Here is a 21062-nt window from a genome sequence, read left to right on the forward strand (position 1 = left end):
AGGAAGTATATGTCCTTGCTGGTTTTCCAGCGAATGCTTAATGTGCTTGGTGAAAGTTCAGTGACAGTGTCCAGCACTGTCACCACAGTGCCAGGCAGCGTAGGAATAACCTGGCTCACAGCAGAAATAATCAATCCAAGTGCACCAAGTCCTGGGATTCCCAGGCTTCCCGGACTTCAGCATTTCTTTCTGGGGGACAGTTTAAAGGAGGTGCTCCGAGGATCGTTAAGATCACCTGTAATCTCTAAGTAAGGAGGGCAGTCCTTAGGGTTTAGATGTGGCAAACACTGGTGCTTATCTAGTTCTTTCTTCCCTTTGCGTTCCCAACCTCACCCGTCTGCCTGTTGTCTTTCAGACCTGACACTCTCCTTCAGTGTGAAGAGCCGCTCCAGGAGGTGTGTAAATGGCCCCTTGCAGGAAGCAGCCAGGAGGCGGCTCTGGGCGCTGGAGAATGAGGACCAGGAGGTGCGTGCTCTGTTTAAGGTGAGCTTGGGCGTGTATCCTCTGCTCCAGGCTCCCAGCACCTAAGACAGCACTGGGACTAAGTGGGCTCTCAAGAAAACACCTGACTGAACAAATGAGGGACACATTCTCTGCTCAACAGGAGGGCAGGAACTCGGATTGGGGGAGCCCCTGGAGTGGCAGAGTCAGAGAAAACTTCCTTTCAAATCTGCCATCCTTCGCTGTGTCATGTTCCCACGTTGTGTAACCTCTGTAGGATGGGGATCATTATACCTCCCTTATTAAGTATACTTTAAAACATTGGTGAATTTGAATTTTATTATTTTTATTGTGATAATATATATAAAACATACATTTCATTAAACGTAATCATTTGAAGTGTACAGTTCAGTGACATTGAGCACATTCACATTGCTGTGCAACCATCTCCACTGTTATTCCAGAACGTTTTCATCATTGCAAACTGAAACTGTACCCGCTAAACTGCCCTTCATCACCTTTTCTCAGCCACTGCTAACCACTAAGTATCCATTTTTTTCAAAGTACCAAAATTGCCAATCAAAAATTAGTAAGTATGAATATTAGAATGTGAGAAGAAAAAGGCAATAAGGTAAGTAAACCAAATTCTGACCTTTCATGGTGGGAAGATATTATCTTTGATTGTTAAGCCAAGGGAGAAGAGTCTGACCCAATTGCTTACAGTTTAGGAGGCATTTACTAGGAGAGCTAAAGTCAAAATTGGTTAAAAGTTGTTGCAGTAGAGGTGGGGGAAGGAAAGCAATACTTTACACAATAAACCATTATGTTCTAGTTATTTTTACAGGCTCCGCATTCATGTGATACATATTTAAAAGAGAAGCATGCTTTATTACTCTGTCATGTAACCAATGATCACACCTGTATTTTGGGAGGAGTGAATGAGACAGTGTCTACAGAGAGCTGGGCATTGTGCTCAGGGGGTGCTAAGTGCTCCATGCCTAGTAGATCACAAACAATAGGGTGGTTTGGTTTTAAATTTTCAGAATTCAGGAGCCATAGAGTTTCATTCATTTTAAAAAAATATGGAACACTTTACAAATTTGCATGTCATCCTTGTGCAGGGGCCCTGCTAATCTTTTCCATATTGTTCCAATTTTAGTATATGTGCTGCCCAAGCGAGCAGTTTCTTTTAACCTGAGTCACTTTGGGCAGGGGCAGGAGCTGGGTTTGGCTGAGTGAGTGGGTCTGTGGGCTGAGGCTTCAGCAGGGCCAGCTTTTGGGGAAAGCTGAGGCCTGGCGTCATCTGGATCTAGGCAGGGTGCCACAGTGTACTCACAGGTGACCTTGGGCGACTTGCTTAACCTGTCTCTGCCCCAGCCTTCTTGACTGTAAAACAGATAATCCCATTTTCCATTTAACCTGAAATGGCGTTTGATTATAAAACGCACCATTATTTTGTTTATCTCTAATGATGAAAATGAATGCTGCCCATTAAGCATGATGCCATGCTTCCTTATCTTTTGTTTCAGAAATGGTTAAATGTGTTAATGATGCATTTTAGAATGGATTACATACTGTAATTGTACTTTTCCCTAGGGTTACTGTGGGAATTAAAGGAGGCATAGCTCATAAAGCTCTTGGTGAAGTACTTGACCAATAGTAAGTTCTCTGTAGATCACTGTTTGCTTAGACCCCTGCCCTGAGTACTGGGCTCTTCATCCTGAGGACCTGGGCCTCCGGGGCCTGCTACAGCAGAACACCAGGATTCTGGCTTTGCTGAGTGAGGGGCTCTTCCTTCGGGTCCTTCCATCCTCTTCTTCTTCCCCCAAGCTTCTCCCAGGTCAGGGCTCCAGGGGTTGATCAGTGATGCGGGACCTGGCCTGGGGAGACAGGGACTTTCTGATCATCACTCATTACAGTCAACTCCAGAGGCTTGGGTATGCAACAGAGTCAGATTCCAGGGGAAAACCAAGTTTGGTCAGTGACTCAAGCCTGTGTTTTCAGGTATTAAAAGGGGGTAGGGGGTGCTTGCCGGTCTTCTCTCCCACTGCTTGTGAACACGTAACTGGCACAGCCTTTTGGAGGGCAGTTGGCTCCTGCATTTTAGGACTGAAAATGTACATATCTTTGCATTCTCAAGGATGCTTCTCAAAATTACTTGTGTCTAAACAGTCCAGGATGTACACAAAGGATTAGGTATAGGATGTTTATCACAGTACTGTTTAAGATGTTGAAAAGCAATTAAAACAGCTCAAATGTCCAACACTAAGGAAATGTTAAGAATCCTATATAATAAAAGAATAATCTGCAAATTCACTGTCACTCCAACACACAAGATGGCTGCCCCCATGTGGTCAAAGATGGCTGCCCCCATGTGGACACAAGATGGCCACCACAAGATGGCCAGCAGGGGAGGGCAGTTGTGGGCGATCAAGCCTGCAGGGGAGGGCAGTTAGGGGTGACCAGGCTGGCAGAGGAGGGAAGTTGGGGGCGACCGGGCCTGCAGGGGAGGGCAGTTAGGGGCAAACAGGTTGGCAGGGGAGCAGTTAGGCATCAATCAGGCTGTCAGGGGAGTGGTTAGGGAGTGATCAGGCTGGCAGGCAGAAGCGGTTAGGGGCAATCAGGAAGGCAGGCAAGCGAGCAGTTGGGAGCCAGCAGTCCTGGATTGTGAAAGGGATGTCCGGCTAAACAGGCAGCCGGACATCCCTCGAGGAGTCCCAGATTGGAGAGGGTGCAGGCTGGGATGAGGAACACACACCCCCATGCACGAATTTCATGCACCGGGCCTCTAGTTAATTATATTAATGCAACAATGGCATATGTAACCATTAAACATAATATAGACCAAGCATGTCAAACTCAAAGAGTAACATGGGCCAAATAAACAGGGTTTAAGTTTATGTGGGCCGCAAAAAAACAAAAGCTTCAATTTTCATAGAAACATAGGTTTATTTAGAAAAGTATAGTATATAAAAAAAAAGAACAAGAGCAATGATAAAATTAATGTTTTCTTCCTGACACTTGCTTCTCTTCTCTGCTACTATCTTTCCTACTTCGGGGGAAATCTTGTTCGCAGTGATTACTTTAAAAACTGACCCAAGGTGAGTGTCAGTAATTGTGGATCTGACAGGAGACTTATTTCCCTTCATAACTGTAAGTAACTGCTCCTACCATTATATTGGTTGGGCTGCAAAAATATTCATAGTGGTCCACATGTGACCAGTGGGCCACGAGTTTGACATGCTTAATGCAGACCAAGCACGTCAAACTCGCGGCCCACGGGTCGCATGTCTCATTTATTTGGCCCATGTTAGCCTTTGAGTTTGACATGCGTGATGTAGACTATTTAATGACATGGAAGATGGTTCACAAAATATTGTTGAGCAACAAAAGATTACAAAACAATTTAATGTGATGCTATTTATATAGAAGTAGTTACATAGAAACTCATGGATAGGAAAAAAAGACTCAGTTGATGCACCAAAGTGGGGGTCTCTAAGAGAAGGAATTGTGGGTGATTTTTATTTTTGTTTGCTTTTTCTGTTTGCCAACTTTATAAAAATAATCAGTAGACATAGATTCATAATAAAAGGTGCCATCTTTGATTTATCTCCCCTCCCTCCCCCCAACTTTAAAAAATTTTATTTACACATCAGGTAGCACTCGCTGCACTTGGTTCTGCACCCTGGTGCTGTTTCTCTTGGTCACTGCCGTTGTCCCATTTAGCAGTGTATATTTGGAGGTTGTATCAGTGCACAGAGAGTGTCTTTATTCTTTCTTGGCTGTGTGACATCATAATATCCCATTGTCTGGATGAACCATGATTCATTTTCACCAGTCTCCTATGATGGACATTCAGGTTGTTTCCTTTTTGTGTGTGTTTGATGTAAAATTCAGTGCCGTAATCAAGAAATTGATACAAAGCATTTTGTACTCATGTGGGCTTGTTAACAGGACTCTGTCACCCGGCTGACTCACCGTTCTCTTTGCTCAGGACCTCTCAGCCAGGTTGGTGGGCATCCAGTCCCAGCAGGCCCAGTTCCTCATCACCTTCAAGACCATGGAGGAAATCTGGAAGTTCTCCACCTACCTGAGCTTAGGTACGGCAGGGAGCAGGCAGGGGGACGAGTGCCCACGCCACAGAGCCGCCCAGCTGCAGGGCTTGACGTGCAGGAATTGGTTTGGCTCAGATCATTAAAAGAGGTAGAGCCCTAACACGGATGTTAATTTTGAAATATCTCAGAATGCCTGAACTAAACCTAAAGCCAATGTTAACTATTACTCTAAAATGCCGAACACAGCACTGCTTTGTATTCAGGGAGAGACTTCTTTATTAGACAGTCAGTCAACTGGCAATAGTTATTGGTTGAGACTAAGTTCAAAGTGCTGACATAGATGTGAACTTGGTGGTTTACAAAAAGGAGCCGGTCTTGAGTAAGATCAGAGTAGCTCCTTAAAGTGCTATCCATAATTAGGATTCTGCAATTTGCATGGTTTCTAGTTGGATTTTAACAAAGAAGAGCTTATTGGGCCTGAGTGAGGCGGAGGGTCAGAGTAGAGACATTGAAAAAGTCCTGGCTCTTTTGTGGGCCATGGAGAACCCCCACCCTGTGAGCCTCAGCTCGGGGGAACTTGAATGGGGAGCCAGGAACCCCCAGACTCAGCATTGTCATCTTGGAGATTCCTCCGTAGCTACATTAGAAAAATGGGGTTTGGTCATCTCACTATGCATTTATGGAGACCCATAACTATGTTGAAAATGATAAATATCATTTAAAATGACTTGTATTTCCCAACAGATGCTGACAAGAATAAATTCATTCTAGAAATTGTTAAGCTACCATCTTATGCTCTTCCAATTCCAGTGAAACGGGGACGAGTTGGGGACCAGAGCCTGGGAGGGACCTTGAGGAGGGGCTCGCTCACACTCCTCTGTGCTCAGCTGGTGGCCGCAGTCATGTTGCTCAGGACCCTTATGGCCTTGCCTTCCTAGGCTATGTGTCTGCGTGTCTGGAGCATCTTCTCTTCGACCACAAGTACTGGCTCAACTGCGGATTGGTGGAGGACACAGAGGTCCAAGTGTCCGTAGATGATAAACACCTGGAGACAATATTCCTGGCCCTCCTGACACAGGAAGGTAAGCAGGGAGTATGGGTGGGGGTCTTATCTGGATATTTATTTTCAAAGACCCTAAAATGACCAGGTTACAAAGGAGGCAACAACCATTAAAATGTGGTAATATTTACAAATGAACCCATCTATTATAATATTACCCCAAATCTCTCTCTCAGTTTAATGTTGACATCACATGAGCAGCTTTGCTGGCCAGTCTCACCGATTCTCTCATGTTGGAACCACTTGGGGATTTTTTTATTTTATTTTATTATTTTTAAACTAGTGGCCCAGCGCACAGATTTGTGCACATTGAAAGGTAATTTCCTATTGTTTCATTTTGGATTTTAGCAACATCTATTTTAGCTTTAGGTGCAATATTATGAAGTTTAAAAACCGCTTGCTGCCAAGTCACCACAGCTTGGCAGTATAGTAAACCAGATTCGGGGCCTACAGTGCCCCAGCAACAATGTAACCCACGGCCGAAGGTGGAGTCCTATGGCCCCCATGAGGAACCAGGCTCCCTCCTCTCTTGTTCCGGGGTGCATCACCTGAGAACCACCACTGCCAAGTCACTGCAGCTCGGCAGCTCCTGCATTGAGCGTCTGCCCCCTGGTGGTCAGTGCACGTCATATGTACCAGATGGTCAGATGATCACTTAGCCTTTTATCCTATCTAATAAAAGAGTAATATTCAAATTAACCATCACGCCGCTACACCCACAAGCCACGCCCACCAACCACGCCCACCATCCAATCAGGAGCGAATATGCAAATAAACCCAACCAAGATGGCTATAGAGCAGGAGGTAGGCTTGGGTTTACCCGGCAATGGAGGAAGCCAAGCTTTCCGCCTGACCTTGCTGGCCTAGGCCTCCACTCAAGGCTACAAAGTTTCAATGATAGAAGATACATAAATCCAAACAGAAATGGCGGCAGCCACAGAGCTGGAAAGAGCAGGAGGCTAGGGTTGCCCCCGGTGATGGAGGAAGCCAAGCTTTCCGCACACCCTGGCCGGCCCAGGCCTCGCTTAAGGCTACAAAGTTTCAATTATAGAAGATACATAAATCCCAACAGAAATGGCTGCTGCCATGAGCAAGCAGAAGGCTTGGTTCTGCTCCAGGCTACAAAGTTTCAATTGTAGAAGATAAATAAACCCCAGATACCAGGGCCTCTGCTTGGGTCTCCAGGGGGCATGGCTGGCCTACATACCACCACAGGCCCCTCGCCCAGGCCGCCCCACGCCCCAAGGGAACCCCCACCCTGATCCGGGACACCCTTCAGGGCAAACCAGCTGGCCCCCGCCCTCACCCATGCACCAGGCCTCTATCCTATCTAATAAAAGAGTAATATGCAGATTGACCATCACTCCAACACACAAGATGGCTGCCCCCATGTGGTCAAAGATCCTGCCCCCATGTGGACACAAGATGGCCACCACAAGATGGCCAGCAGGGGAGAGCAGTTGGGAGGGACCAGGCCTGCAAGGGAGGGCAGTTGGGGGCGATCAAGCCTACAGGGGAGGGCAGTTAGGGGTGACCAAGCTGGCAGAGGAGGGAAGTTGGGGGCAACCAGGCCTGAAGGGAAAGGCAGTTGGGAGGGACCCAGGCCTGCAGGGGAGAGCAGTTGGGGGGAACCAGGCCTGCAGGGGAGGGCAGTTAGGGGCAAACAGGCTGGCAGGGGAGCAGTTAGGCATCAATCAGGCTGGCAGGGGTGTGGTTAGGGCAGGGGTGGGCAAACTTTTTGACTTGAGGGCCACAATGGATTCTTAAACTGGACCAGAGGGCCAGAACAAAAGCATGGATGGAGTATTTGTGTGAACTAATATAAATTCAAAGTAAAGGAGCGGAGGGGAGAGCAAGAGAACCCTCCGCTCTTTCAGTTCCGCGGGCCAGATAGAACAGCCGAATGGGCCGGATCCGGCCCGCGGACCGTAGTTTGCCCACGGCTGGGTTAGGGGGTGATCAGGCTGGCAGGCAGAAGCAGTTAGGGGCAATCAGGAAGGCAGGCAGGCGAGCAGTTGAGAGCCAGCAGTCCTGGATTGTGAGAGGGATGTCCAACTGCCCGTTTAGGCCCGATCCTGGCCTAAACGGGCAGTTGGACATCCCTCGAGGGGTCCCAGATTGGAGAGGTTGCAGGCTGGGCTGAGGGACATTCCTCCCCCCCCCCCCCCCCCCGTGCACGAATTTCGTGCACCGGGCCTCTAGTATATATAGATATTCTTATTTATTTTTAGAGAGAGAGAAGAAGGGAGAGGGAGAGAAAGAGAAACATTGATGTAAGAGCAAACATCAATGGGCTGCCTCCTGCACATCCCCCACTGGGGATTGAGCCTGAACTCAGGTTTGTGCCCTAACAAGGAATCTAACTGGTGCACAGGATGATGCCCAACCAACTGAGCCACAGGCCAGTGACATCTCCTGAGGCGGGGGCCCAGGCTTTGGTATAGCTTGAAAGTTGCCCAGGTAATTCCAATGTCCATCCAAGATTGAGAATCACTTTTCTAAACGTGTGCTAGAATTTGATTGTAAAATAAAATTGGAAATCTTGCAAAACCTAAAAGGTTTCGTGAGATCAAAGAAAGGGATGTTGAGGAACTGCTTGAAGCTCCCACCAATCTATTTGCAAGGAAGGGTCGGATCAAGGCTCCACCTGACCAGTTGATAAGTGATGATGTAATAGACACATTGAGAGCCAGATTTGCATAGAATCGTTTGCAAAATGATTCCCTTTATTATTATATTACACAAATCATATGAGAAGGAAAGAATATCATACTGTGCTACTATAAAACCTACTTGGAGAAATTATATTCATTCAAATCAACATAATTTATTCTATGCTGGTCCTAAGATTAAATGTGAGGTTGTAGTTATAACTGAAGTTCTGTTAAATATATTTTCATAGGTTTTTGTTTCATTCTTTTTCAAGGTGAAGTCCCAATTAAACCTTAGTCTCATGAATTACTCAGAACTTTCAGTTTCTATTTTTTTATTTAAATATTTTTATAGATTTCTAGATATAGAGGAAGGGAGAGGAAGAGAGAGAGAAAAACAATTGATGTTAGAGGGAAGCATGGACTGGCAGTCTCCTGCACATCCCCTATTGGGGATCAAGCCAGAAACCTGGGCATATGCCCTGAATGGGAATTATACCGGCAACCTCTCAGCACATAGGATGATACCAACCAACCAAGCCACACCAGCCAGGGATTCCAGTGTCTGTTTTAAGTGAATTCCTCTTAGTGGCTTGTTTTCTGATACCAGTTTTCTGGGATCTCAAGGATCTCCTGCAGCGCCCTCTCCCCACCTTGACCAACTGTGTGCTTTCTCCCAGAAAGAAAAGTGTCTGGGCCATGGAGAGAAAGGTGACGTAGTGTGATAACCCCTTTTCGCTTCCTGCTACTCCTCGGAAGGGCTTTTCTCATTATCTGCAGGCCACTTCTTCTGCAGAGCCATGTGTGCCGTGGCTCAGCCGGCTGAGAAGGAAGGCGAGTGTCTGACACTCAGCGAGAGCGAGCTAATCTCAGTGAAAACAGCTGACGGCGGGTCCGAGTGGGAAGGCGTGTCCTTGGTGACCGGTCAGCGGGGCCTGGTGCCGGTGTCAGCCCTGGAACCTCTGCCACTCCCTTTCCACCAGTGAGTAGCCTCTCGCCTCCTGGGAGAGGGTCCCAGAGCACACCCAGGTCTGCGCGGAATGGAGCAGGCATGCTGGGCTTCCGTGCTGCCAGGGAGGGAACACAATCTAGGTGGCTTTTTCTCTTTTATTTTTTGTAACAGTCAAGGTTTGCACAATTTGATGGCATTGGAGACAACTCTCAATGCCAGATGGGCATTGTACCTAAAGGGTAATATTCTACCTGGTCTCCAATGTGGTATTTCTTAATGTGGGGTCTGGAGACCATTTGTATCATAACCTTCTGGGGATTTTACTGCAAATTTAGACCCCCCTAGCCCTCCTCAAACTCTCTGGGGGTTGGATCCAGGAACCTGCATTTGTTATAAGCTCCCCTTAAGCACAGGGGGATGTTTTTCACACTAAAATGTGAGAATCCTTGCTGGAGGATACTGTGAACTCAAACACACATTGTGGCAACGAACATTACCCAGGCCGGGGACCTGTGTGCGGCTCTGGCAGAGAACCTGATGGTGAGAATGGAAAGGGATCAATTGTTAGTTATTTAACTGACATGCTAATTGCAGAGCCGGCAAACATGCCAGGCAGGCTGAACCCCTCTCCTTCACACAGTGCCGCACACAAACTAAGTGCTCAGTAATGCCTGCCAGCCCCGGGCCAAGTCATAACAATCACACATCATCACGACCATCACTGTTGTTTTAATGGACTGTTTCGCTCTCTGCTCTGATTTTTTGAAATCCATATTTGCAAACCCTGTGTTTCCATTGGCAGATGGTTCCTGAAGAATTATCCAGGAAGCTGTGGCCTTCCCAGGAAAAGGGATTGGACGGGCTCCTATCAGATTGGTACAGCTGAGTTAAAGAGGGTGTTGTCAGGGAGATAATGTTGCCCTGACTCCTAATTTCATCTGCAGGTCTGGAGTCAGTAGATCTGAATTCCTGTCTCGCCCCAGCTACTGACTGGATTTGGAGAAGCCAGTTACTATCTGTACATGTCTCTTCTCACCTGTCAAACGAGCGGTCTCGGTCCAGGGCTGTAGATGCAGGTGCCTGTAGGAGCGGGCAGAACGCACATGCATGAGGGCCTGGATGAAAGATGGTGGGGAATGCTAGGGACCTTAGGGATTTAAAGACATGGGGAAAAACAGGCTGCTTGTTTCCTTTTTTTAAAATTGAATTTATTGGGGTGACATTGGTTAATAAAATCATATAGGTTCTAGGTATAGTGTATTGACCACTCCAAGTCAAGTCTTCTTCCATCACCATTTATCCCCCCTTTACCTTCTTCTACTTCCCCATCCCCTTTCCCTTTGGCAGTCATGATACTATTGTCTGTGTCCATGAGTCTTCCTTTTTTATCTTTGCTTAATCCCTTCACCCTTCTCACCCAGCCTCAACCCCCTCCCCTCTGACAGCTGTCAGTCTGTACCCATAGTTTATTTTGTTCATTAGATCCCACGTATAATTAAGATCATATGGCACTTGTCTTTCTCTGACTGGCTTGTTTCACTAAGCATAATAATCTTCAGATCCATCTGTGTTCATTGCAGTGTTATTTACAATGACCAAGATTTGGCAGCAGCCCAAGTGCCTAGCAAATGCTGTGGTACAGTTACATAATGGAATACTTCTCAGCCATGAAAAAGAAGGAAATCTTACCTTTTGCAGAAGGCTGCCTGTTTTCAATCTCTGGTCAAAAAGTTTTTAATTTCCCTTAGAGTTTTGCCTGGCACTTAGTGGGTAACTAGTAAATATTTTTTGAATAGATAAATGAAATACACACACACACATACGTACACATACATTTCAGGCAATCTCTGTATGTATGTATGCATATGTCTGTTTGTGTATATATGTATGTGTCTAGTGGATAATAAACTTTAATGTTTGCTAGATACCTAGAATATAAATTCCTTTCATCTCCATCCTTACAGTACCCCCCCAGAACTCCACCCCAGCACAAAATTTTGTAAGTTCTAAGCCTGAATAATACCTACGAAAAAAGAAATAGTGGGAATTATAGAACCCAGATATCAAATCTAATCAGCAATGGCCATAAAAAAGATTTTTGACTATGTGAGGCCATCTAGCCTTGTAGTTAGTTATGAGCATGGGGCTGTGAGTTCTATTCTGGGTTCAAATTCTGACTCCACAACTTAAAGCCAGTGTGACCTCGGCCAATTCACAGGCCCTCATTATGCCGAACTGTCTCATTAGTAAGTTTTACCATAAAACCCACAAATGGGTGGAAATTTCTGATCTTGAAGACACTATCAATGGAAACTTGGCCAAAAATGTCGGGGAAAAAGCCAGTAGCTTTAGCAGAGCAGCTAAAGCAAATATGGAAACCAAGGCACATAGAAAACCATGCTGTCAGTCAGAGGAGAACCAGTAGAAAGCAGGGTCAGCCGCAGTGGAAGGACCCAGCTTCGTCACACATCGTTCTCCTGCTTCTCTGTGCCCCCACTTTCTAATCCATAAAAAGAGGGTTCTGATCGTCGCTCTGGGGCTCCTGCGGAGATCTGAGAAAACGGACACAAAAGGGCTTTGTAAATGGACATTACATGCTCATAAATACGTCATTACTAGGTCCTCGCTGGGCAATTCATCAAGCTGGGCAATGGCCACAGTCTGAAGGGGAGACTTCAAGATCCCTCTGGGCCATCAGCAGTTTTCTGTTCACCAGTTGATAGGGGCTAATGGTTGTTGAGGGTTGACTGGGTACCAGTCATCGTGACTCTTCCCAATGTTCGTAAGAGACAGGCATTCTTGCTGTTCCCATTCTACAGTTGGGGAGGCTGAGGGTCACAGGGGCCAAAGAGCTGGGAGGAAAGGAGGAGATCCTACAGTGGTTCCCACCCTGGTCTGTGGAGGCGTGCCGACCACAATGAAGTGTTCACATGATGCTGGCAAACAGGCTGTGGACAGTATAGTGAGCTTTGCGGTTTTCCACAAGCGAACTTTACTCAGAGTTAAAGGTATATCCAGATTCTGAGATTATCTTGCCTCCAGGTGTTCAAACAGCTTTTCTTTATAAAGGGATGGCGAAAGTGCTTGGCTGTTCCTTTTATTGAATGTCCTAGTTTGGCAAAATGAAAAGCCAACTGCCCTATTGTCGTTCCTGTGAATTTCTTTTTTTGGGGGAGGGGACTCTACTGGTCCTTGAAATTCTAAAGTATGGGACTCCCTCCCTTCCTATTGTATTGAAAGCTAGTGGAAGGCTCAGCTGTGTCTGCCTCACTTAGCTGACCTGTCTGCTCCTTCCCCGCAGGCAGAGGAAAATGCAAGGCCTGGAAGGACTACGAGAGGGAAGAAAAGGATGAACTGAATCTCCGCCAGGGAGAAAGCATCGAGATCGTGGGCTTTGTCATACCTGGGCTTCGGTGGTTCATTGGGAAGTCGGCGTGCTCCGGAGAAGTGGGCTTTGTCCCCACCAGGAACATAGATCCCGACTCTTACTCCCCAATGTGAGTGTGACGGAGAGACCCCCGCTTCGCCCTGGAGCTGGGCCACTTTCTTCAGGAGCCCCCATCCTGAGCAGGGTTGCAGATGAGCATCAGTTCCCTGGAAACACGCAGCCAGAGGAGCACCCAGACAGGCAGGGCGACAGGAGTGACAGCAAGGAGGGGGTGACTGATCAGGGAGAGAGTCAGTTCAGGTCCTTTCAACAGCTGGTCCCCCGGCTTCCCTCTGTGCAAGGAGGAAGGCCTGCTGCTGCGCCCCAGGGTGCAGCATTGGTCCTTGTATTCGGCCACGCATCCAATCTAATCGAGGGGCCCCATCAAGAGACGTGCACTCCCAGGGGCCTATGGATTACAGCTTAGTCAGTGGAGCGTCCCTCCCACGTAGGTCTGCCTGCTGACAGCTTCATGTGTGACGCTGGTGTTGGCTCGGACTGTGGCGTTCATCTTTTACTCCTTCCTGCCTTCAGTCCTCGGGGCTGGGCTGGGTGCAGCTGGCCCCCCTGCTCCCCCACTGTCTGCCCAGGCTCTCTGGGGCAGCTTCCTGCACAGGGACAGGAAACGGTAGGAAGCCTGAGCCCAGGAAGTGAGAGGGAACTCAGAGTTGGCTGCTCTCAGAGACTCCACAACAGGAGAACGTGGCCCATGTCGCAGCTCTGAACGCTCAGACTGGGTCCCCTTCTCTTGTGGGAAAGAGCCCCGGGGAGAGTGCGTCCAGGGCAGAGTTCTCTCAAAGCCCTGCCTTTTGTGGGGAGAGGAGACAGAAGGTCCTTTTCCCTGCGCAGAAATGTGGAATCGCAAGGAACTCTAAACCAGACAGATGACTCCCTGAGCTGCTGGAGGGGGTGGAGTGCTGTGGGCATCTGCAAGGAGGAAAGGGTAGCAAGCGAACTTTCATGGACGAGGTGACATTTGAGTTCAGTTCTGCACGATGTAAGACATTTCAGCAGCTGTAAATGGGGAGAGGAGGTGACAGGTAGGACAGTGAGGGGATGTTATGGAACGACTCCTGTCCTGGGGGAGGCAGGTTACCAGGAGGGCACTGGTGCAGCCACGGTTTAACGGGCCGCGATGGGGAAGGCTAGAAATGCTGGGCCAGGCTGTCTTTCACCTGGCAAGGAGTGGGGAGCCACTGAGAATGTCCGAGCAAGGTGACGTGATGCGACTGGCACTTCTCTCTAGGAAGCTGATCTTGGCTTTGGGTGAGGTGTGCGTGGGTGAGGGAGGACCTGTAGCAGGTGACCAGGGAGGAGGCAGAGGCTGGTGGCACTTGGGAAGAGGCGGGGGTGTAGAGAGGAGAGGGCACTGCTGAGGACCAACTGCATCTGACCCTTCAAGGTTCTATCTCATTGGTCTGGGTGGAGCCTGGGCAGCTTTGGTTATGCAGGTGCTCCAGGTGGGGCCAGTGTGCGGCCAAGGTGATTCCACTGGGCAAACCACCCTCATTTTATGGTGGGGGAAGTGAAGGCCCAAGAGGGACAGGGCTGGACTCAGGGCCTTGGGTCTGGAACCCCAGAATCCTGGCATTAAATCCAATGAGCGTTTGCACCGAGGTCCTTTACAGAGCAGAGGAAAGTAGCAAAGGAGGCGGGGGAGCCTGCTGAGAGGGAAGGACCAGCCACAGGGAGGGTGTGTTTGTGATGCTTAACACGATCACAGGCCTTTGGGATTGGTCACTAGCAGGTCACTGGTCATTGCGAGGTCACTGGTCATGGGAGACAGCAATCAAGACTTTCAGAGCCAATCCGCTCGAAAGGCATTCTGGGCCATGCGAGCCCGGCCTGTCGCCATGCGCTGACCCGCTGTGACTGTGGGGATGTGGATTTGTCTCTCTACGCCTCAGTTCTGTCATCTGTAAACTGCTTGCAGTGATCATATTTTTTCATAGGATTGGCATGAGTTGAAATGAGATCATACATGTCAGGTACTTAGGGTGGTGCCTGACACTGTGTGTGTGTGTGTGTGTGTGTGTGGTGAATGTGTTAGTGCTTATTATTGCTGTGACTGTTGTGGGTGGTAACCTTTGAGAGACAATTTTAATAGGAGATCGTGGGCAGATGTCAGATTTGATAAATTATATTTGGACTTCACCTCATACCTTGTCCCAAATGACAATGACACAGTGCCACGAAATTAATGTTTCCCATTTTAGCTGCTCAGTTGTCGGGGATACACTCTCACCCTGGAGAACATCAGCCCCTGTACCGCAGTGGTGGCATGAGACCTTCTCCTTATTTCCACAGTGTCCTCTGTTGTCCTGCACCTGGGCACCTGTGAGACCCAATGCTGCAGAGACTGCACACGTGGTAGGGAATGGGAAGTGAGCCAGGAGACAGGGAGGGGTGCAAGGAGGGGAGGAGAGGGGTACTGGCTCATTGCATCCCCACAAGGCACTCTCTAGATTGCAGACCTCCCTGAAGCAGCAGTCAGGGAGACCCCACAAATGTCCTGGACATAGCAGCAGCCAGGGGCTGCAAGTCCTGGGAATCATTCCTGTGGGTTGTGCTGGTGGTTGGCCACTGGGTGTCACTCTTAGCCCATGATTGTTTGGTATCAGGTTTCTGAAGATGGTCCAGCATGTGCTGAAGTCCCCATCCTCTTCCCACTGGTTCCCTCCTTGTCTGGTATACTACTCCTTAAAGTGTATGTATGTATGTATATATGTATGTGTTAATTAGTTAACTTATCAAGCAAAGCTGTTTTTCTGAGTCAGATTTGCTGTCTCTGACATGTGGGAAAGGGATTGTGCTTGTCCACAGGAGCACATTTGTGGGTTTCCTTTTTTAGAGCACAGATTTCAATTCCAGCTCCCCAGTTTCACGGCAAAAGCAGCTGGAAGACAAGCTCTTATGACTGGCAGGCATTCTATTCCATCTTTGCATTTGGCCAGAGTGGCTTCGGGGATCTCAGAGCTTTTGAGAATGACAGAACTCCACATCCTTCCTTTAAAAAAGAGTGCGATTTTGTTTTTAAATCAACCCCTGTGTGTTTGTGTATGTGTGTGTGTTTTAAAGAAACCATGTCTTTAGATCTAACTGAAGACTCCTTTTCCCTTCCCACTCTCATCCTCTGATCAGATCCCCACCCCAGAGGCAAACTCTATTTGAAGGTGATAGGTATGTTTCCAGTCAGTCCTTAGTCTGAGACATTTTAAAAATAGGTATTTGTTCATAAGCAAGCATTCTATGGTTCTGTGTAATTAAAAGTTTATATAATTTTTTCCCCCTGTAACTGGCCTTTTTCTCAAATGACTTTATAAATTTAGGATTTATTCCCATTGTAACAGATATAGTTCATTTTAATAGTGCTACTTAAAGGAAATTTATATACTTAAATGCCTAAATTTAAAAATAGGCCTAATCGGTTTGGCTCAGTGGATCGAGTGTTGGCCTGCAGACTGAAAGGTCCCAGGTTCGATTCCAGTCAAGGGCATGTACCTTGGTTGCAGGCACATCCCCAGTAGGAGGTGTGCAGGAGGCAGCTGATGGATGTTTCTCTCTCATCGATGTTTCTAACTCTCTATCCCTCTCCCTTCCTCTCTGTAAAAAAATCAATAAAAAATATTTTAAAAATAAATAAATAAATAAATAAATAAATAAATAAATACATTTAAATAAAGATTGTCCGGCCAGAGTGGCTCAGTGGTTGAGCATCAACCCATGAACCAAGAGGTCACTGGTTCAAATCCTAGTCAGGGCACATGCCCGGTTGTGGGCTCTGTCACCAGTAGGGGATATGTAGGAGGCAGATGATTGATGTTTCTCATCGATGTTTCCACCTCTCTATCTCTCACTCTAAAAAAATCAATAAAAACTCTTCTAACCCCCCTCCATGCTGGAAAGCACTCTTAGGGTTTGCCTATCTTCTTGGACTCTCCAAATACCTGGGCCTCAGGATGTAAGCAGATCATCCATGAGGCAGTGGATGCTAAGACAGGAGCCCTCAACTTCGGTCTCAGCTTTCCCACTTTCTAGCTGTGTCCTTCTGAACCTTTCTGAATCTTCATCTCCAAATATGGATAAAAGTATCTACATCACAGGGCCATTACGATGGGTAAATGAAATAGTAAATTCATGAATGCTTTGTAAAATTTAAGAGTTCTACTGAATTTGGGATTGTATAATTCTTTCTATCTCAAACTAGAGGCCTGGTGCATGAAAATTCATGCACTGGACCGGGTGGTGGGGGGGGGGGGGCCGCGGGCACGGTCCCCTCAGCCCGGCCTGCCCCCCCTCACAGTCTGGGAGCCCTCAGGGGCAGGAGGTGACCCAGCTATCAGGGGAAGGCGACGCCCCCATCACACCTCTGCTGCTGCCACTGCCAGCAGCACAAGCCTCCGCAGGTCCTGGTTACTTGAGCCTCGGGCGGCCCTGAGCTGCTAGGCAGCTGCCATCCGAGGTTTGCCTGTGCCTCGGGCTGGCCCTTGGCGGCCGGGGGTCTGAGGGGACTGGGCGCCGCCATCTTGTGGCTGTGGGCACCGCCATCTTTGAGGGCGTGGCAGTCAATTAGTATATTCCCTCCTTATTGGCTATGGGTGCCACCATCTTTGTGAGGGCATGGTGGTCCATTAGTGTATTCCCTCTTTATTAGATAGGATAGGTTTAGTCATAGATTTCTATCAGATGCTCTTTTGAGAATGGGCACTCTCACAGAGAATCAAAGGCCAGGCCAGAGAGATGGGCATCAGCAAGTGTTGTGGGAAGAACCCTGGGCCAGATGTCAGGACACAGCTTGAGTACCAGTTCTGCCCTAATTAGTGGTGTGGCCTTGAGCAGTTCATGTTAGCTGCTAGTTTCCTCATCACTGGCTTTCAGACTGCACTTATCTGAGCCTAGGGCAGATGTATATATTAAATGACATAACAGTGTCCGATTGATAATAAGCAACCCAAAATTATTAGCTGTTATTAACTCTTAGGATTCCAAGTTATTTCTGTTTAAAATTGGATTCTGAGGTTAAAAAAACAACTTTATAAGTAAGACATCTTAGCAATTGTTCAGATAGATACTGAATTGAACACTTTCTAAGGCACTTCTAGTTTTCAAATTCTTTGAGTCTAAGGCAAATCTCTAGTAAGCAAGTTGTTTTAACAGTTTATAAAACAGGGTGGATATAAAAATCCTTACAATTTATAGTTATTTCTTCCAGCCCCCGGTCCTTTTTCTACTCACTTCTACTCCTTAGCTTTTTATTTCTCTCTCGATGCTACGTGACGCTGTTGTTCTGTGCCATGGAATCTGATGTTGGCAGTTGGGCAAGGTCCCTTCTGACCATAACCATGCTTTCTTCATTGTCCCTCTAGATTGTGTCACCTGTCCCTAGCATTTTCTTGCAGTAACCTAACAAAGAAACTTCTTTTAATGGTTCCTTTTCAACCCTTACAATTAGGGAAACCAATTCCTGTTCCTCCCATTAAAAATAGGCATCACATGGTCTTGAAGAAAGGGAAGGAGTTGAGAGAAAGGCTTTGTTTTTCTTGGGGGATGGAGTTTTAACAGCTTTCTTCTCAGCCATAAATTAATACACTGTACAACAGTGAGGCAGAGTCTGATGTTAGCTGTGGCACATGGGTGATGGCTTCTCGATGTTCTTCATTACATCCTCACAGAGAGGGAGAAGGAGTCATGCCTGGAACCTCTCACTGATCTGTGTCCATGTCTTTTGTCTCAATACAGGAGCAAGAACTCCGCCTTTTTCAGTGATGAAGAGAGATGCTCTCTGGGAGTCCTGGGAAGTGACGGGAAAGCTGAGAGCACCAGCTTCCTCCACGCGCTTGCTCAAACTGACATAACGTCTGTCTACCGGCTTAGTGAGTGTCTGTTCCTCCAACCCCTGGGAAAGCCCAGGGTCCTCAAGATTAAGAGAGTGTTTCCAACTGGGAATAGAGTATCTTTAAATTCTAATCCCACCCAGAATTTGGGGCTGTGGTTACTATTCAGTTGATGACCTGGATACTAGTTGATTAGCAGCACTTTCACTTGAGATTTCAGGCAGTTCTGGATTTGGTGGGACTTGTTGCCTAGAAACTGTGAGACGTATTGACATCAACTCAACTATCACTTGGGAGGTCAGCCATATTGAGCCTTCCATTCTAATCCTGGAGAAGAAAAACTTCCCAAGTTTGGCTGTGGTCCCTCCTTTTAGGGCTGAAGCAAGTCTAGGTCCCCAATGATAAAGGTAGGGGCATAGAATGTTACAACTGGAAGGACCCTAAAAACCATGACTTCTCCTCCAATTTCACAAATTGGGAAACTGAGGCCCAAGTGAATTAGTGCCTGAGCCAGGAAAAGAACTGCCTTCACCCATTTTCTAGTCAACACAATCCCTACTTTCACACGGACCCCGAAACAAATGACATTGGACTGTTGGGTATGTTAGACTTGGGTAGGTGAGGGGTCTCTGTGACCAGCACAGTTTTCAGCAGTGTCAGAGTGATTGACAGGGTGAATGAATGACATGCCCTTCCCTTCCTTTGGAGAGGGTCTGTTGCTCTGTGTCAGGAAGTACATTCTCCCATTGACAGTGGTTTGAGGAAGGATTCTTGTTTCTCCCATCTCTTCAGCGATGGTGATGTTGTGTCCACTCCCATGTGGCAAGATTATTTGGGGCATGTTTCATGGGTACAGCCAGAGATCTGCAGGAGGGACCCTCAGATCAGCCCCCGGAGCAGAGGTGGGAGCTGGAGTCTTTCTCTAGCACAGGGAGGAGCATCTGGCTCTACATCAGCTCCAGCCCCACCGTCACATTGTCCACCAGGCTGTCAGGAATCTGAAACTGTGGGTGCAGCCTGGTAGGTGGGGGCTGAGATCTGAAAATTAAGGACTACTTGGGGTGTGCCATGGGCCAGGTCGGCCACAGACTTGGAGCTAAGGTATCTGCCAACTATTGACCCTGTGGTTGGGAGAGACCCAGGAGCAGGTTCCAGGCAGCCCATGGCCTCTTACCTAAAGACCAGGAGTGCAGCTCAGCGGGATGCAGAGCTGTGCCTTGTGGTTGTGCCGGCTGCCCCTGGCACCAAGGCAGCCAGCAGAGGAAGCATCCTCTTGGTAAATTCCAGCTCCCCCAAGGCCTGTGCCCAGGGAAGAAGTGCCTCCTGCAATTCTTCCTCTAGAGGAGCACCTTTTTGAGGCTCCTACCCTGTTTGTGCTCTCCGTGGTCCTGGCCTGGAGAGAAATGGCTGTGTCCTCCACGTCAGTGAGGGCCGGGCACATGAACACCTAGCTTTCCTGTGTTTGCTTATGGGGCCTCCTCCCCCTCGGGGTTGCAGATCTCAAGTATGTGCACTGACACTCACAGAGAAAACCTTCCCCAGAGAATAGGAGTCTGAGGCTTGACTTGGTGAGGGGCCTGATGTCCTCAAGTTCACTGGAGAGCCCAGAGCGGGCTGCTGCTTCTCTGCCAGGAAGAGGCAGAATCTTTCTCAAGCAGTCCCTGTCTGCGGAGCGCGTCTGGCCTTTGCCTCCGCAGCCCCCTAATGGCTGCTCTAGCCAAGAGGGTTCACTTCTTTGCTGCACACTCACAAGGTCTTCTTGCTTCTCACCTAGTCTTGTTTCACTTTTGTGACATTAAGTGGCGGCACCATAAGGCACCCTGGTCTCAGTGTCTCTGCTTTCCTCTCTGACTGTGCCTTCTCAATCTCCTTCTGCCAACTTTTCTCCTGCCAGATCTATTCCATTTTCTGTCTAGAGCTCCTCCACGTACTGCAAACTCAGTGTCTAAAACAGGGCCGAAGACTGTGCTTTCATCTAACCCCCTCCCCCTCAACCCGAGTTACTTCAGAGAACAAAACCACCACCCTCCGATGCACCGTTGCTTTCTTTTCTTCATTAGTCACATTCGGTCGCCTCGTCCAGTCAAAACACACTGAACACACTAAATCAGTGTCTGTTGAGTGGCCGGATGATGAATGAAAGAGGAAGGAAAAAGGAGGGACCTGGGACACACGGGAACAGGAGGCAATGCCACGTGCCGCAAAGTGAGCTGCACTTGGGGTCTGTTCACGGCTCTGTCGTAAAACTGCTGAGAGATTTAAGGCTTCAGAGTTCATCATCCCCCACACCCACACCTCTGGGCATAGAGCTGATGTTTTCAGCTTTTCTTCTATGACTCTGGGTCTCATTTCCAACTCAGTTCCCAGCTGTAAAGCCAGTGGGTTAAGTAAGATAATATTTAGGTTTTAGCAACTCTAAACTGACGATGAAGGAGAAAATTCTGCTCAATCCTTAAAGATGCTGATGGTCTGAAGCTCAAATACAAAGTCCCCTAAGGGGGACTGGTCTGGGGTACACTTGCAGGCACAGGCATGGTGGCCCACAAGGACCTAACCCCGGTCTGTCCTTCATCTCTATCCAGGTGGGTTCGAATCCATCCAGAATCTTCCAAACGATCTGAGCGGTGAGTAGACATCATGCT

At 47.8% G+C, this 21062-nt stretch overlaps 1 protein-coding gene across 5 annotated transcripts in view; it reads left to right on the forward strand.

The window, feature by feature from the left end:
• Positions 1-21062, forward strand: part of SH3TC2 (SH3 domain and tetratricopeptide repeats 2) — a 53312-nt gene that overhangs the window by 14263 nt on the left and 17987 nt on the right. For 4 of the 5 annotated variants that reach the window (XR_013960879.1, XR_013960880.1, XM_080673822.1 and 1 more), the window contains exons 3-10: positions 356-483; positions 4436-4541; positions 5435-5578; positions 8988-9189; positions 9962-10035; positions 12461-12656; positions 18326-18459; positions 21003-21044. Coding sequence is in view for 3 of the 5 variants with exons in the window: in XM_080673822.1 (XP_080529948.1) it covers positions 356-483; positions 4436-4541; positions 5435-5578; positions 8988-9189; positions 9962-10035; positions 12461-12656; positions 18326-18459; positions 21003-21044 (1026 nt within the window). In the remaining 2 variants the exon portion in view is untranslated. Of the gene's footprint in view, positions 1-355; positions 484-4435; positions 4542-5434; positions 5579-8987; positions 9190-9961; positions 10036-12460; positions 12657-18325; positions 18460-21002; positions 21045-21062 lie in introns of those variants that run through there. The other variant, XM_080673824.1, reaches the window with a different exon arrangement.

Source organism: Plecotus auritus, assembly GCF_963455305.1.
Source record: "Plecotus auritus genome assembly, chromosome: 6".
In the NCBI taxonomy this organism is placed as follows: domain Eukaryota; kingdom Metazoa; phylum Chordata; class Mammalia; order Chiroptera; family Vespertilionidae; genus Plecotus; species Plecotus auritus.